The following is a 13,713-nucleotide window of genomic DNA, read 5'->3' as shown; positions in this document are numbered from 1 at the left end:
ATCCATCAGTGCATGCATATAGGCTAATGGTGTAAGAATTGAAGTAATGTGGCCCACACTCTGTTACTGCAATTTCTCTTGTTCTTAGCACTGGCTGACTGAAAGTGCTCGTATGATCTCTAAGTCGGGAAACACAGTGGAGTGGCTGACACCCTTAGGACTGCCTATAATCCAGCCTTACCACCGTTCCAGGAATATCACGGTAAGTGGATTCTTTTACAGCTTGTTACATATCTAAAAAGCTTTGGACCATTAATGTTATGAGCCCATGTAACCATCAGTCTCTAAACTACTAGTAGGTATCCTAACAATTCTTTTCGGCCAGTGGATTATGCATAGAGCAAATTCTTACAATTTTAACACTTCAAAACACATTATGTCTGACGTTGTAACACCAAACTTGTATTTTGGAAGAAAATAATTTTGGAAGAAAGTAGCCATGTTGTTCTAACCAGAACAAACCCTCTAATGTGTGTATACAGACACACTTTGGCATTGAAATTTCAACACAAAGCGGGAATAGACTTGGACTTAAGGAAATCACAGGATGGCTATATAGACATGTCAATGTTATGCAAATGATAAAAAATTGAAACAGTATTAAAAACTATTCAATTAATTCAATATTGATTATGAGTGCCACATGCAGAAATACATGCACTTAAAAGCCTTGGTTTATGTTATGAATGAGGTTATGGCACACTGCATCCACTTGGGCACGCAAATCATGAAGATAGGATTCTGACAGCTCCTTTTGTGTTTGCCAACCATTCACTTTGAAAATGTTCTTGGTAGGAGACAGGCTTGAAGACACTACGGGCCATAGTAGTACGTATTGACAACACAGGCTGTGCATACTAGCACAAGCAACATGGATCACTTTGTAGAAATAGTCATACCATTTTTCACGACCAAATCAATGTACCATTGAGCTGTTAGTGTACCTGAAATACATTGACACCCAACACCGTAATCTTGGGAGTAGGACCAGTGTGATGGCCTCTTGCTGGCATAGCCCACATGGCCTACAGATCAATTTCTGGCTATCATTGCATCAGAGACCAAACGGAACTCATCGCTGAAAAGGATGGACTTCCGTTGCCTTTTTACTGTGCACCATGAGAGCAGTGGCAGTAGGTTAACTCCTCTAGTTGGATTTGTTAGTTTTAATGTACCGTCACTCGGTCTAGGTGTCTGGTGCCAGGAAAAGGCTTCTCACAGCCACTCTCCTCTAGTTGGATGTTTGGCTTGTAACCCTATGCAATGCAGACACCTTCTGATTAGAGATGAGCGAACACTAAAATGTTCGAGGTTCGAAATTCGATTCGAACAGCCGCTCAATGTTCGTGTGTTCGAACGGGTTTCGAACCCCATTATAGTCTATGGGGAACAGATACTCGTTAAGGGGGAAACCCAAATCCGTGTCTGGAGGGTCACCAAGTCCACTATGACACCCCAGGAAATGATGCCAACACCTCTGGAATGACACTGGGACAGCAGGGGAAGCATGTCTGGGGGCATCTAACACACCAAAGACCCTCTATTACCCCAACATCACAGCCTAACAACTACACACTTTACACACTCAATACCACCTCTCTGACAGTAGGAAAACACCTTGAAACATGTGTATTTGGCACTTGCAGTGAGGAGAGCTTGTCACCAGCAGTGAATTTGGCCCTTGTAGTAAGTTGAGGTTGGCACCAACATTTGTTTTGAAAATCAGGGTGGATTGAGCCTCTAACCAGCAGAGTTTGGGCAAATTCATGGTGGAGGGAGCCTCTAAAAACCCCAGTTTGGACCAATTCATGGTGGAGGGAGACTCTAAAAACCCCAGTTTGGACCAATTCATGGTGGAGGGAGACTCTAAAAACCCCAGTTTGGACCAATTCATGGTGGAGGGAGCCTCTAAAAACCCCAGTTTGGACCAATTCATGGTGGAGGGAGCCTCTAACCAGCCCAGTTTGGACCAATTAATGGTGGAGGGAGCCTCTAAACAGCCAAGTTTTGGGAAATTCATGGTGGAGGGAGCCTCTAACCAGCCCAGTTTGGACCAATTCATGGTGGAGGGAGCCTCTAAACAGCCCAGTTTGGGCAAATTCATGGTGGAGGGAGCCTCTAACCAGCCCAGTTTGGACCAATTAATGGTGGAGGGAGCCTCTAAACAGCCCAGTTTGGACCAATTAATGGTGGAGGGAGCCTCTAACCAGCCCAGTTTGGACCAATTAATGGTGGAGGGAGCCTCTAACCAGCCCAGTTTGGACCAATTAATGGTGGAGGGAGCCTCTAACCAGCCCAGTTTGGACCAATTAATGGTGGAGGGAGCCTCTAAACAGCCAAGTTTTGGGAAATTCATGGTGGAGGGAGCCTCTAACCAGCCCAGTTTGGACCAATTCATGGTGGAGGGAGCCTCTAAACAGCCCAGTTTGGGCAAATTCATGGTGGAGGGAGCCTCTAAAAAACCCAGTTTGGACCAATTCATGGTGGAGGGAGCCTCTAATTAGCCCAGTTTGGACCAATTAATTGTGGAGGGAGCCTCTAACCAGCCCAGTTTGGACCAATTAATGGTGGAGGGAGCCTCTAACCACCCCAGTTTGGGCAAATTCATGGTGGAGGGAGCCTCTAACCAGCCCAGTTTGGACCAATTAATGGTGGAGGGAGCCTCTAAACAGCCAAGTTTTGGGAAATTCATGGTGGAGGGAGCCTCTAACCAGCCCAGTTTGGGCAAATTCATGGTGGAGGGAGCCTCTAACCAGCCCAGTTTGGACCAATTAATGGTGGAGGGAGCCTCTAACCAGCCCAGTTTGGACCAATTAATGGTGGAGGGAGCCTCTAAACAGCCAAGTTTTGGGAAATTCATGGTGGAGGGAGCCTCTAACCAGCCCAGTTTGGACCAATTCATGGTGGAGGGAGCCTCTAAACAGCCCAGTTTGGGCAAATTCATGGTGGAGGGAGCCTCTAAAAAACCCAGTTTGGACCAATTCATGGTGGAGGGAGCCTCTAATTAGCCCAGTTTGGACCAATTAATTGTGGAGGGAGCCTCTAACCAGCCCAGTTTGGACCAATTAATGGTGGAGGGAGCCTCTAACCACCCCAGTTTGGACCAATTCATGGTGGAGGGAGCCTCTAACCAGCCCAGTTTGGACCAATTAATGGTGGAGGGAGCCTCTAAACAGCCAAGTTTTGGGAAATTCATGGTGGAGGGAGCCTCTAACCAGCCCAGTTTGGACCAATTCATGGTGGAGGGAGCCTCTAAACAGCCCAGTTTGGGCAAATTCATGGTGGAGGGAGCCTCTAACCAGCCCAGTTTGGACCAATTAATGGTGGAGGGAGCCTCTAAACAGCCAAGTTTTGGGAAATTCATGGTGGAGGGAGCCTCTAACCAGCCCAGTTTGGACCAATTCATGGTGGAGGGAGCCTCTAAACAGCCAAGTTTTGGGAAATTCATGGTGGAGGGAGCCTCTAAAAAACCCAGTTTGGACCAATTCATGGTGGAGGGAGCCTCTAATTAGCCCAGTTTGGACCAATTAATTGTGGAGGGAGCCTCTAACCAGCCCAGTTTGGACCAATTAATGGTGGAGGGAGCCTCTAACCACCCCAGTTTGGGCAAATTCATGGTGGAGGGAGCCTCTAACCAGCCCAGTTTGGACCAATTAATGGTGGAGGGAGCCTCTAAACAGCCAAGTTTTGGGAAATTCATGGTGGAGGGAGCCTCTAACCAGCCCAGTTTGGACCAATTCATGGTGGAGGGAGCCTCTAAACAGCCCAGTTTGGGCAAATTCATGGTGGAGGGAGCCTCTAAACAGCCCAGTTTGGGCAAATTCATGGTGGAGGGAGCCTCTAACCAGCCCAGTTTGGACCAATTAATGGTGGAGGGAGCCTCTAAACAGCCAAGTTTTGGGAAATTCATGGTGGAGGGAGCCTCTAACCAGCCCAGTTTGGACCAATTAATGGTGGAGGGAGCCTCTAACCAGCCCAGTTTGGACCAATTAATGGTGGAGGGAGCCTCTAACCAGCCCAGTTTGGACCAATTAATGGTGGAGGGAGCCTCTAAACAGCCAAGTTTTGGGAAATTCATGGTGGAGGGAGCCTCTAACCAGCCCAGTTTGGACCAATTCATGGTGGAGGGAGCCTCTAAACAGCCAAGTTTTGGGAAATTCATGGTGGAGGGAGCCTCTAAAAAACCCAGTTTGGACCAATTCATGGTGGAGGGAGCCTCTAATTAGCCCAGTTTGGACCAATTAATTGTGGAGGGAGCCTCTAACCAGCCCAGTTTGGACCAATTAATGGTGGAGGGAGCCTCTAACCACCCCAGTTTGGGCAAATTCATGGTGGAGGGAGCCTCTAACCAGCCCAGTTTGGACCAATTAATGGTGGAGGGAGCCTCTAAACAGCCAAGTTTTGGGAAATTCATGGTGGAGGGAGCCTCTAACCAGCCCAGTTTGGACCAATTCATGGTGGAGGGAGCCTCTAAACAGCCCAGTTTGGGCAAATTCATGGTGGAGGGAGCCTCTAAACAGCCCAGTTTGGGCAAATTCATGGTGGAGGGAGCCTCTAACCAGCCCAGTTTGGACCAATTAATGGTGGAGGGAGCCTCTAAACAGCCAAGTTTTGGGAAATTCATGGTGGAGGGAGCCTCTAACCAGCCCAGTTTGGACCAATTAATGGTGGAGGGAGCCTCTAACCAGCCCAGTTTGGACCAATTAATGGTGGAGGGAGCCTCTAACCAGCCCAGTTTGGACCAATTAATGGTGGAGGGAGCCTCTAAACAGCCAAGTTTTGGGAAATTCATGGTGGAGGGAGCCTCTAACCAGCCCAGTTTGGACCAATTCATGGTGGAGGGAGCCTCTAAACAGCCCAGTTTGGGCAAATTCATGGTGGAGGGAGCCTCTAAAAAACCCAGTTTGGACCAATTCATGGTGGAGGGAGCCTCTAATTAGCCCAGTTTGGACCAATTAATTGTGGAGGGAGCCTCTAACCAGCCCAGTTTGGACCAATTAATGGTGGAGGGAGCCTCTAAAAAACCCAGTTTGGACCAATTCATGGTGGAGGGAGCCTCTAATTAGCCCAGTTTGGACCAATTAATTGTGGAGGGAGCCTCTAACCAGCCCAGTTTGGACCAATTAATGGTGGAGGGAGCCTCTAACCACCCCAGTTTGGACCAATTCATGGTGGAGGGAGCCTCTAACCACCCCAGTTTGGACCAATTCATGGTGGAGGGAGCCTCTAAACAGCCCAGTTTGGGCAAATTCATGGTGGAGGGAGCCTCTAACCAGCCCAGTTTGGACCAATTAATGGTGGAGGGAGCCTCTAAAAAACCCAGTTTGGACCAATTCATGGTGGAGGGAGCCTCTAATTAGCCCAGTTTGGACCAATTAATTGTGGAGGGAGCCTCTAACCAGCCCAGTTTGGACCAATTAATGGTGGAGGGAGCCTCTAACCACCCCAGTTTGGACCAATTCATGGTGGAGGGAGCCTCTAACCACCCCAGTTTGGACCAATTCATGGTGGAGGGAGCCTCTAAACAGCCCAGTTTGGGCAAATTCATGGTGGAGGGAGCCTCTAACCAGCCCAGTTTGGACCAATTAATGGTGGAGGGAGCCTCTAAACAGCCCAGTTTGGGCAAATTCATGGTGGAGGGAGCCTCTAACCAGCCCAGTTTGGACCAATTAATGGTGGAGGGAGCCTCTAAACAGCCAAGTTTTGGGAAATTCATGGTGGAGGGAGCCTCTAACCAGCCCAGTTTGGACCAATTAATGGTGGAGGGAGCCTCTAACCACCCCAGTTTGGGCAAATTCATGGTGGAGGGAGCCTCTAACCAGCCCAGTTTGGACCAATTAATGGTGGAGGGAGCCTCTAAACAGCCCAGTTTGGGCAAATTCATGGTGGAGGGAGCCTCTAAACAGCCAAGTTTTGGGAAATTCATGGTGGAGGGAGCCTCTAACCAGCCCAGTTTGGACCAATTCATGGTGGAGGGAGCCTCTAAACAGCCCAGTTTGGGCAAATTCATGGTGGAGGGAGCCTCTAAAAAACCCAGTTTGGACCAATTCATGGTGGAGGGAGCCTCTAATTAGCCCAGTTTGGACCAATTAATTGTGGAGGGAGCCTCTAACCAGCCCAGTTTGGACCAATTAATGGTGGAGGGAGCCTCTAAAAAACCCAGTTTGGACCAATTCATGGTGGAGGGAGCCTCTAATTAGCCCAGTTTGGACCAATTAATTGTGGAGGGAGCCTCTAACCAGCCCAGTTTGGACCAATTAATGGTGGAGGGAGCCTCTAACCACCCCAGTTTGGACCAATTCATGGTGGAGGGAGCCTCTAACCACCCCAGTTTGGACCAATTCATGGTGGAGGGAGCCTCTAAACAGCCCAGTTTGGGCAAATTCATGGTGGAGGGAGCCTCTAACCAGCAGAGTTGGGGGAAATCAGGGTGGAGGGAGCCTAGTATTAGCAGAATTGTGCAACGCTTATGGTGGATGAGTATGAGGATGCGGAGGAATTGGAGAGGTTGAGTACAGACATGGAGTTTCATGTTGGGGTGCTTTACACAGGTGGGCACAAAAATGACGGCTCTACCCAGTGGTGGTTCATTTTTATCAAAGTGAGCCGGTCGGCACTCTCAGCTGACAGACGGGTGCGCTTGTCAGTGATGATGCCACCGGCTGCACTGAACACCCTCTCAGATAGGACGCTGGCGGCAGGACAGGACAGCACCTCCAAGGCATATAGGGCAAGTTCAAGCCACAGGTCCAACTTCGACACCCAATACGTGTAGGGCGCAGAGGGGTCGGAGAGGACAGGGCTGTGGTCGGAAAGGTATTCCCGCAACATGCGCCTATACTTCTCACGCCTGGTGACACTAGGACCCTCCGTGGCGGCACTTTGGCGAGGGGGTGCCATCAAGGTGTCCCAGACCTTAGACAGTGTGCCCCTCGTTTGTGTGGACCGGTGAGAACTTGGTTGCCTACTGGAGGAACTGCCCTCCCTGCCGCCAACGTCACATGCTGGAAACATCTCCATCATATTCTGCACCAATTGCCTGTGGCAAGCATTGATGCGATTGGCCCTCCCCTCTACCGGAATAAAAGACGAGATGTTGTTTTTATACCGGGGGTCAAGGATAGCAAAGATCCAGTACTGGTTGTCCTCCATGATTTTGACAATACGCTTGTCGGTTGTAAAGCACCCCAACATGAACTCAGCCATGTCTGCCACAGTGTTAGTTGGCATGACTCCTCTGGCCCCACCGGAAAGTTCAATCTCCATTTCCTCCTCATCCTCCATGTCTACCCATCCGCGCTGCAACAATGGGACGATTCGAAGTTGCCCGGAAGCCTCCTGTATCACCATCACATCATCGGACAACTCTTCTTCCTCCTCCTCCTCCTCCTCCTCCTCCATTAAACGCAGTGAAGCGGACAGATGTGTGGACCTACTCTCCAGCTGTGACGGATCGGATGCTATCCCTAACTCCTCTGTGTGATCTGAGTTATCCCTGATGTCAATCAGGGATTCTCTCAGAACACACAAGAGCGGGATTGTAAGGCTCACCATCGCATCCTCAGAGCTCACCCTCCTTGTGGACTCCTCAAAGACCCGTAGGATGTCACAAAGGTCTCTCATCCATGGCCACTCATGGATGTGAAACTGAGGCAGCTGACTTTGTGGCACCCTAGGGTTTTGTAGCTGGTATTCCATCAAAGGTCTCTGCTGCTCAACCACTCTATTCAACATCTGAAACGTTGAGTTCCAGCGTGTGGGGACGTCGCACAAAAGCCGGTGTTGTGGCACATGCAGGCGTTGCTGGAGAGATTTTAAGCTAGCAGCGGCTACTGTCGACTTGCGAAAGTGGGCGCACATGCGCCGCACTTTCACCAGTAGCTCTGGAACATTGGGGTAGCTCTTTAGGAAACGTTGCACCACTAGGTTGAAGACGTGGGCCAGGCATGGAACATGTTGGAGTCCGGCAAGCTCCAGAGCTGCTACCAGGTTCCGGCCGTTATCACAAACGACCATGCCTGGGCCCAGGTGCAGCGGCTCAAACCATATTGCCGTCTCATCGAGGAGGGCATCCCTCACCTCGGAGGCAGTGTGCTGTCTGTCCCCCAAGCTGATCAGCTTCAGCACAGCCTGCTGACGTCTACCAACGCCAGTGCTGCAACGTTTCCAACTCGTAGCTGGGGTCAATCTAACAGCGGAGGAGGAGGCGGTGGCGGAGGAGGAGGCGGTGGCGGAGGAGGAGGCGGTAGAGGAGGAGGAGGAGGGGGGTGTTCTTCTCGTGTCCCTGCCAGGAATGTTAGGCGGGGAGACGAGGTACACCGGGCCAGTTTGGGAAGCAGTCCCAGCCTCAACTACATTCACCCAGTGTGCCGTCAGTGAAATGTAGCGTCCCTGTCCGCATGCACTTGTCCACGCGTCGGTGGTCAAGTGGACCTTTGTGCAAAGCGCGGAACTAAGGGCCCGCCTGATGTTGAGTGACACGTGCTGGTGCAAGGCGGGGACGGCACACCGGGAGAAGTAGTGACGGCTAGGGACGGCATAGCGAGGTGCCGCAGTTGCCATCAGGTCCAGGAAGGCGGGAGTTTCAACAAGCCGGAACGCCAACATCTCCTGGGCCAGCAGTTTAGCGATGTTGGCGTTCAAGGCTTGCGCGTGTGGGTGGTTAGCAGTGTATTTCTGCCGCCGCTCCAATGTCTGAGAGATGGTGGGTTGTTGTAAAGAAACGCCTGATGGTGCCTTTGATGGTGCAGGAGAAGGAGATAAGACAGGACCAGGGGAGGATGAGGTAGAAGTCAACAAAGTGGCGGAGGCAGATGAAGTGGTGTCCTGGCTCGTCCTCTGGAGTGCATCGCCAGCACAGTCAGCAGTGGCAGTGGCAGAGGCAGAGGCAGTGGCAGTGGCGTGAACGGCAGTCGGCCTTTGTCCTGCCGTTGCTGCCTGCCACTGATTCCAGTGCTTGGATTCCAAATGACGGCGCATTGAAGTGGTGGACAGGTTGCTCTTCTCAGAGCCCCTAATCAATTTCGAGAGGCAAATTGTGCAGACAACACTATATCTGTCCTCGGCGCATTCCTTGAAAAAACTCCACACCTTCGAGAAACGTGCCCTCGAGGTGGGAGTTTTTCGGGGCTGGGTACGAACTGGAACATCTTGGGAGATTCCGGGTGTGGCCTGGCTTCGCCTAAGCTGCTGACCTCTGCCTCTGCCTCTAGCTACCCTTTTTGGTGCTGCACCTGCCTCAACATCCACACTACTTTCCCCGCTTGACATCCCCCCTGTCCAGGTCGGGTCAGTGTCCTCATCATCCACCACTTCCTCTTCCAACTCCTGTCTCATCTCCTCCTCCCGCACAATGCGCCGGTCAACTGGATGCCCTGACGGCAACTGCGTCACATCATCGTCGATGAGGGTGGGTTGCTGGTCATCCACCACCAAATCGAACGGAGATGGAGGAGACTCTAGTGTTTGAGCATCTGGATACAGATGCTCCTCTGTTAGGTTCGTGGAATCGTGACGTGGAGAGGCAGGTTGAGGGACAATGAAAGGAGCGGAGAACAGCTCTGGGGAGCAGGGACAGTTTGGGTTATTGTTCTGTAAAGCTTCGGAATTTTGGGAGGAAGGAAGACAAGACTGTTGGGTAATAGGAGGAGAGGAGGCAGAGTCTGACTGGCTGCTGGACAATGTGCTGTAAGCGTTCTCTGACAGCCATTGCAAGACCTGTTCCTGGTTCTCGGGCCTACTAAGGTTTGTACCCTGCAGTTTAGTTAATGTGGCAAGCAACCCTGGCACTGTGGAGTGGCGCAATGCTTGCTGCCCCACAGGAGTAGGCACGGGACGCCCTGTGGCTTCACTGCTACCTTGCTCCCCAGAACCATTCCCCCGACCTCGCCCACGGCCTCGTCCACGTCCCTTTCCGGGAGCCTTGCGCATTTTGAATTCCTAGTTAGAAATTGGCACTGTATACCAGTAGTAAAAATTGTGGGTGCACGTAACCCCAATATATTCTTTGAATTCCCAGTCAGAAACTGGCACTATATGGCAGTAGCAAGAAATGAGGGTATTTGTATTCCCAATATACTCTTTGAATTCCCAGTCAGACAATGGCACTGTATACCAGTAGTAAAAATTGTGGGTGCACGTAACCCCAATATATTCTTTGAATTACCAGTCAGAAACTGGCACTATATGGCAGTAGCAAGAAATGAGGGTATTTATAACCCCAATATATTCTTTGAATTCCCAGTCAGACAATGGCACTGTATACCAGTAGTAAAAATTGTGGGTGCACGTAACCCCAATATATTCTTTGAATTCCCAGTCAGAAACTGGCACTATATGGCAGTAGCAAGAAATGAGGGTATTTGTATTCCCAATATACTCTTTGAATTCCCAGTCAGACAATGGCACTGTATACCAGTAGTAAAAATTGTGGGTGCACGTAACCCCAATATATTCTTTGAATTACCAGTCAGAAACTGGCACTATATGGCAGTAGCAAGAAATGAGGGTATTTATAACCCCAATATATTCTTTGAATTCCCAGTCAGACAATGGCACTGTATACCAGTAGTAAAAATTGTGGGTGCACGTAACCCCAATATATTCTTTGAATTCCCAGTCAGAAACTGGCACTATATGGCAGTAGCAAGAAATGAGGGTATTTGTATTCCCAATATACTCTTTGAATTCCCAGTCAGACAATGGCACTGTATACCAGTAGTAAAAATTGTGGGTGCACGTAACCCCAATATATTCTTTGAATTCCCAGTCAGACACTGGCACTATATGGCAGTAGCAAGAAATGAGGGTATTTGTATTCCCAATATATTCTTTGAATTCCCAGTCAGACAATGGCACTGTATACCAGTAGTAAAAATTGTGGGTGCACGTAACCCCAATATATTCTTTGAATTACCAGTCAGAAACTGGCACTATATGGCAGTAGCAAGAAATGAGGGTATTTATAACCCCAATATATTCTTTGAATTCCCAGTCAGACAATGGCACTGTATACCAGTAGTAAAAATTGTGGGTGCACGTAACCCCAATATATTCTTTGAATTCCCAGTCAGAAACTGGCACTATATGGCAGTAGCAAGAAATGAGGGTATTTATAACCCCAATATATTCTTTGAATTCCCAGTCAGACAATGGCACTGTATACCAGTAGTAAAAATTGTGGGTGCACGTAACCCCAATATATTCTTTGAATTCCCAGTCAGAAACTGGCACTATATGGCAGTAGCAAGAAATGAGGGTATTTGTATTCCCAATATACTCTTTGAATTCCCAGTCAGACAATGGCACTGTATACCAGTAGTAAAAATTGTGGGTGCACGTAACCCCAATATATTCTTTGAATTCCCAGTCAGAAACTGGCACTATATGGCAGTAGCAAGAAATGAGGGTATTTGTATTCCCAATATACTCTTTGAATTCCCAGTCAGACAATGGCACTGTATACCAGTAGTAAAAATTGTGGGTGCACGTAACCCCAATATATTCTTTGAATTCCCAGTCAGACACTGGCACTATATGGCAGTAGCAAGAAATGAGGGTATTTGTATTCCCAATATACTCTTTGAATTCCCAGTCAGACAATGGCACTGTATACCAGTAGTAAAAATTGTGGGTGCACGTAACCCCAATATATTCTTTGAATTACCAGTCAGAAACTGGCACTATATGGCAGTAGCAAGAAATGAGGGTATTTATAACCCCAATATATTCTTTGAATTCCCAGTCAGACAATGGCACTGTATACCAGTAGTAAAAATTGTGGGTGCACGTAACCCCAATATATTCTTTGAATTCCCAGTCAGAAACTGGCACTATATGGCAGTAGCAAGAAATGAGGGTATTTGTATTCCCAATATACTCTTTGAATTCCCAGTCAGACAATGGCACTGTATACCAGTAGTAAAAATTGTGGGTGCACGTAACCCCAATATATTCTTTGAATTCCCAGTCAGACACTGGCACTATATGGCAGTAGCAAGAAATGAGGGTATTTGTATTCCCAATATATTCTTTGAATTCCCAGTCAGACAATGGCACTGTATACCAGTAGTAAAAATTGTGGGTGCACGTAACCCCAATATATTCTTTGAATTACCAGTCAGAAACTGGCACTATATGGCAGTAGCAAGAAATGAGGGTATTTGTATTCCCAATATATTCTTTGAATTCCCAGTCAGACAATGGCACTGTATACCAGTAGTAAAAATTGTGGGTGTATATAGCCCCAATTCTATTGCTAGGGGACTTGCAGGGTATTTCTGGGGTGAAGGTGGGGGGGCACACCGTTGGAACGGGTATCGGGGTATATATCGGGTATACGGGAATACACTGACAGTGTATTCCATTCAGGATCCTGGGAAAGCTGGGTTGCGGCGATTGAGCCCGTCAGTGCCACGTTACACTGACAAGCTTCTCCCTGGAATTTAGCTCTTACAAGAGCTGTTGGTTGTCTTCTCCTTCCTATCCTAGCCTGTCCCTGCCTACCCAGAATCTAAGCCCTAGCTAGCTGGACGGAAACCTCCGTCCTCGGTGAATTGCAAGCTCAGAATGACGCGAAGCTGGGCGTCGCTGTTCTTTTAAATTAGAGGTCACATGTTTTCGGCAGCCAATGGGTTTTGCCTACTTTTTTCAACGTCACCGGTGTCGTAGTTCCTGTCCCACCTACCCAGCGCTGTTATTGGAGCAAAAAAGGCGCCAGGGAAGGTGGGAGGGGAATCGAGTAATGGCGCACTTTACCACGCGGTGTTCGATTCGATTCGAACATGCCGAACAGCCTAATATCCGATCGAACATGAGTTCGATAGAACACTGTTCGCTCATCTCTACTTCTGATGTTTTTTGTCAACACTGTTTGATTTGGGATGTGACTTTCATTTTCTCTTGAATTATAGAATGTATCACTAACGCACCAATCTTCCAATCAGATGATCTGTCCTTGCAGAGGTTCGCCTCCATGCACCTCTTGCTGTCCTTCCAGTTTGTCATTGTTCTCCCAAACTCCAGGACACACAACGTTGAACAGTGCTGACATTTCAGTCTAGCTGTGTAGTGATCTGCAGGAATGATAAACCAATCTCACTCAAGGATTCTGTTCTGTACCTCTAATGTTGCTCATTTGGGTTTTCAGTCCCAGAACCCGCTTAAAAAATTGCAGAGTGAAAAGTCCTGCTGTCCCCCCCAATGAATACATCAAGAAAAGGATTTTACACGAGTTCAAAAATCCATTTTTCTGCTATAATTGATCATAATTTTGAATAGTAATAACGTTGGGCATGATGATTTGGTCACCAGATTCTGCTTCTTCAGTAAGTTGTTTGCTTTGCAGAAAGCAGTATACCCTTTAGGACATATGGATGTAATAGAGGACCCTCTCCATAATCATGTATTATAACATAGTCACATTTACTTGAATGGATGCTGTGCTTTTCTATTCAGCAGATTAAACATTTAACCCTAAACATTTCAGTTGTTGGTTCATGCTGACTTTTTTTTTCTGCCCATCCCCAATCTTTACGTCAACCTTTTGTCTCATTGTTATTTGCTATTATTTATTGCAGTTCAAGAGTAGCCTGCAGTCGGTGTCCTTGGCAAATAAAAACGATTCTAATGAGTGAGTTTTCTCTTCCCCTTTCATACTGTTTATCCTTCCTAACCATGGCAGTTGTGAAAAACTACTTGTAGCAGCTATCCTGC

At 48.3% G+C, this 13,713-nt stretch overlaps 1 protein-coding gene across 1 annotated transcript in view; it reads left to right on the top strand.

Moving 5' to 3' along the window:
• The window catches only part of POLRMT (RNA polymerase mitochondrial), a 41,310-nt gene that overhangs the window by 23,747 nt on the left and 3,850 nt on the right, over positions 1 to 13,713 (top strand). The window contains exons 15-16 of the mRNA XM_075281086.1: positions 89 to 202; positions 13,578 to 13,630. Of these exons, the coding sequence (XP_075137187.1) occupies positions 89 to 202; positions 13,578 to 13,630 (167 nt within the window). The remainder of the gene's footprint in view (positions 1 to 88; positions 203 to 13,577; positions 13,631 to 13,713) is intronic.

Source organism: Leptodactylus fuscus, chromosome 1, assembly GCF_031893055.1.
Source record: "Leptodactylus fuscus isolate aLepFus1 chromosome 1, aLepFus1.hap2, whole genome shotgun sequence".
NCBI classification, from domain to species: Eukaryota; Metazoa; Chordata; class Amphibia; order Anura; family Leptodactylidae; genus Leptodactylus; species Leptodactylus fuscus.
This window is presented reverse-complemented; position numbering and strand designations above follow the sequence as displayed.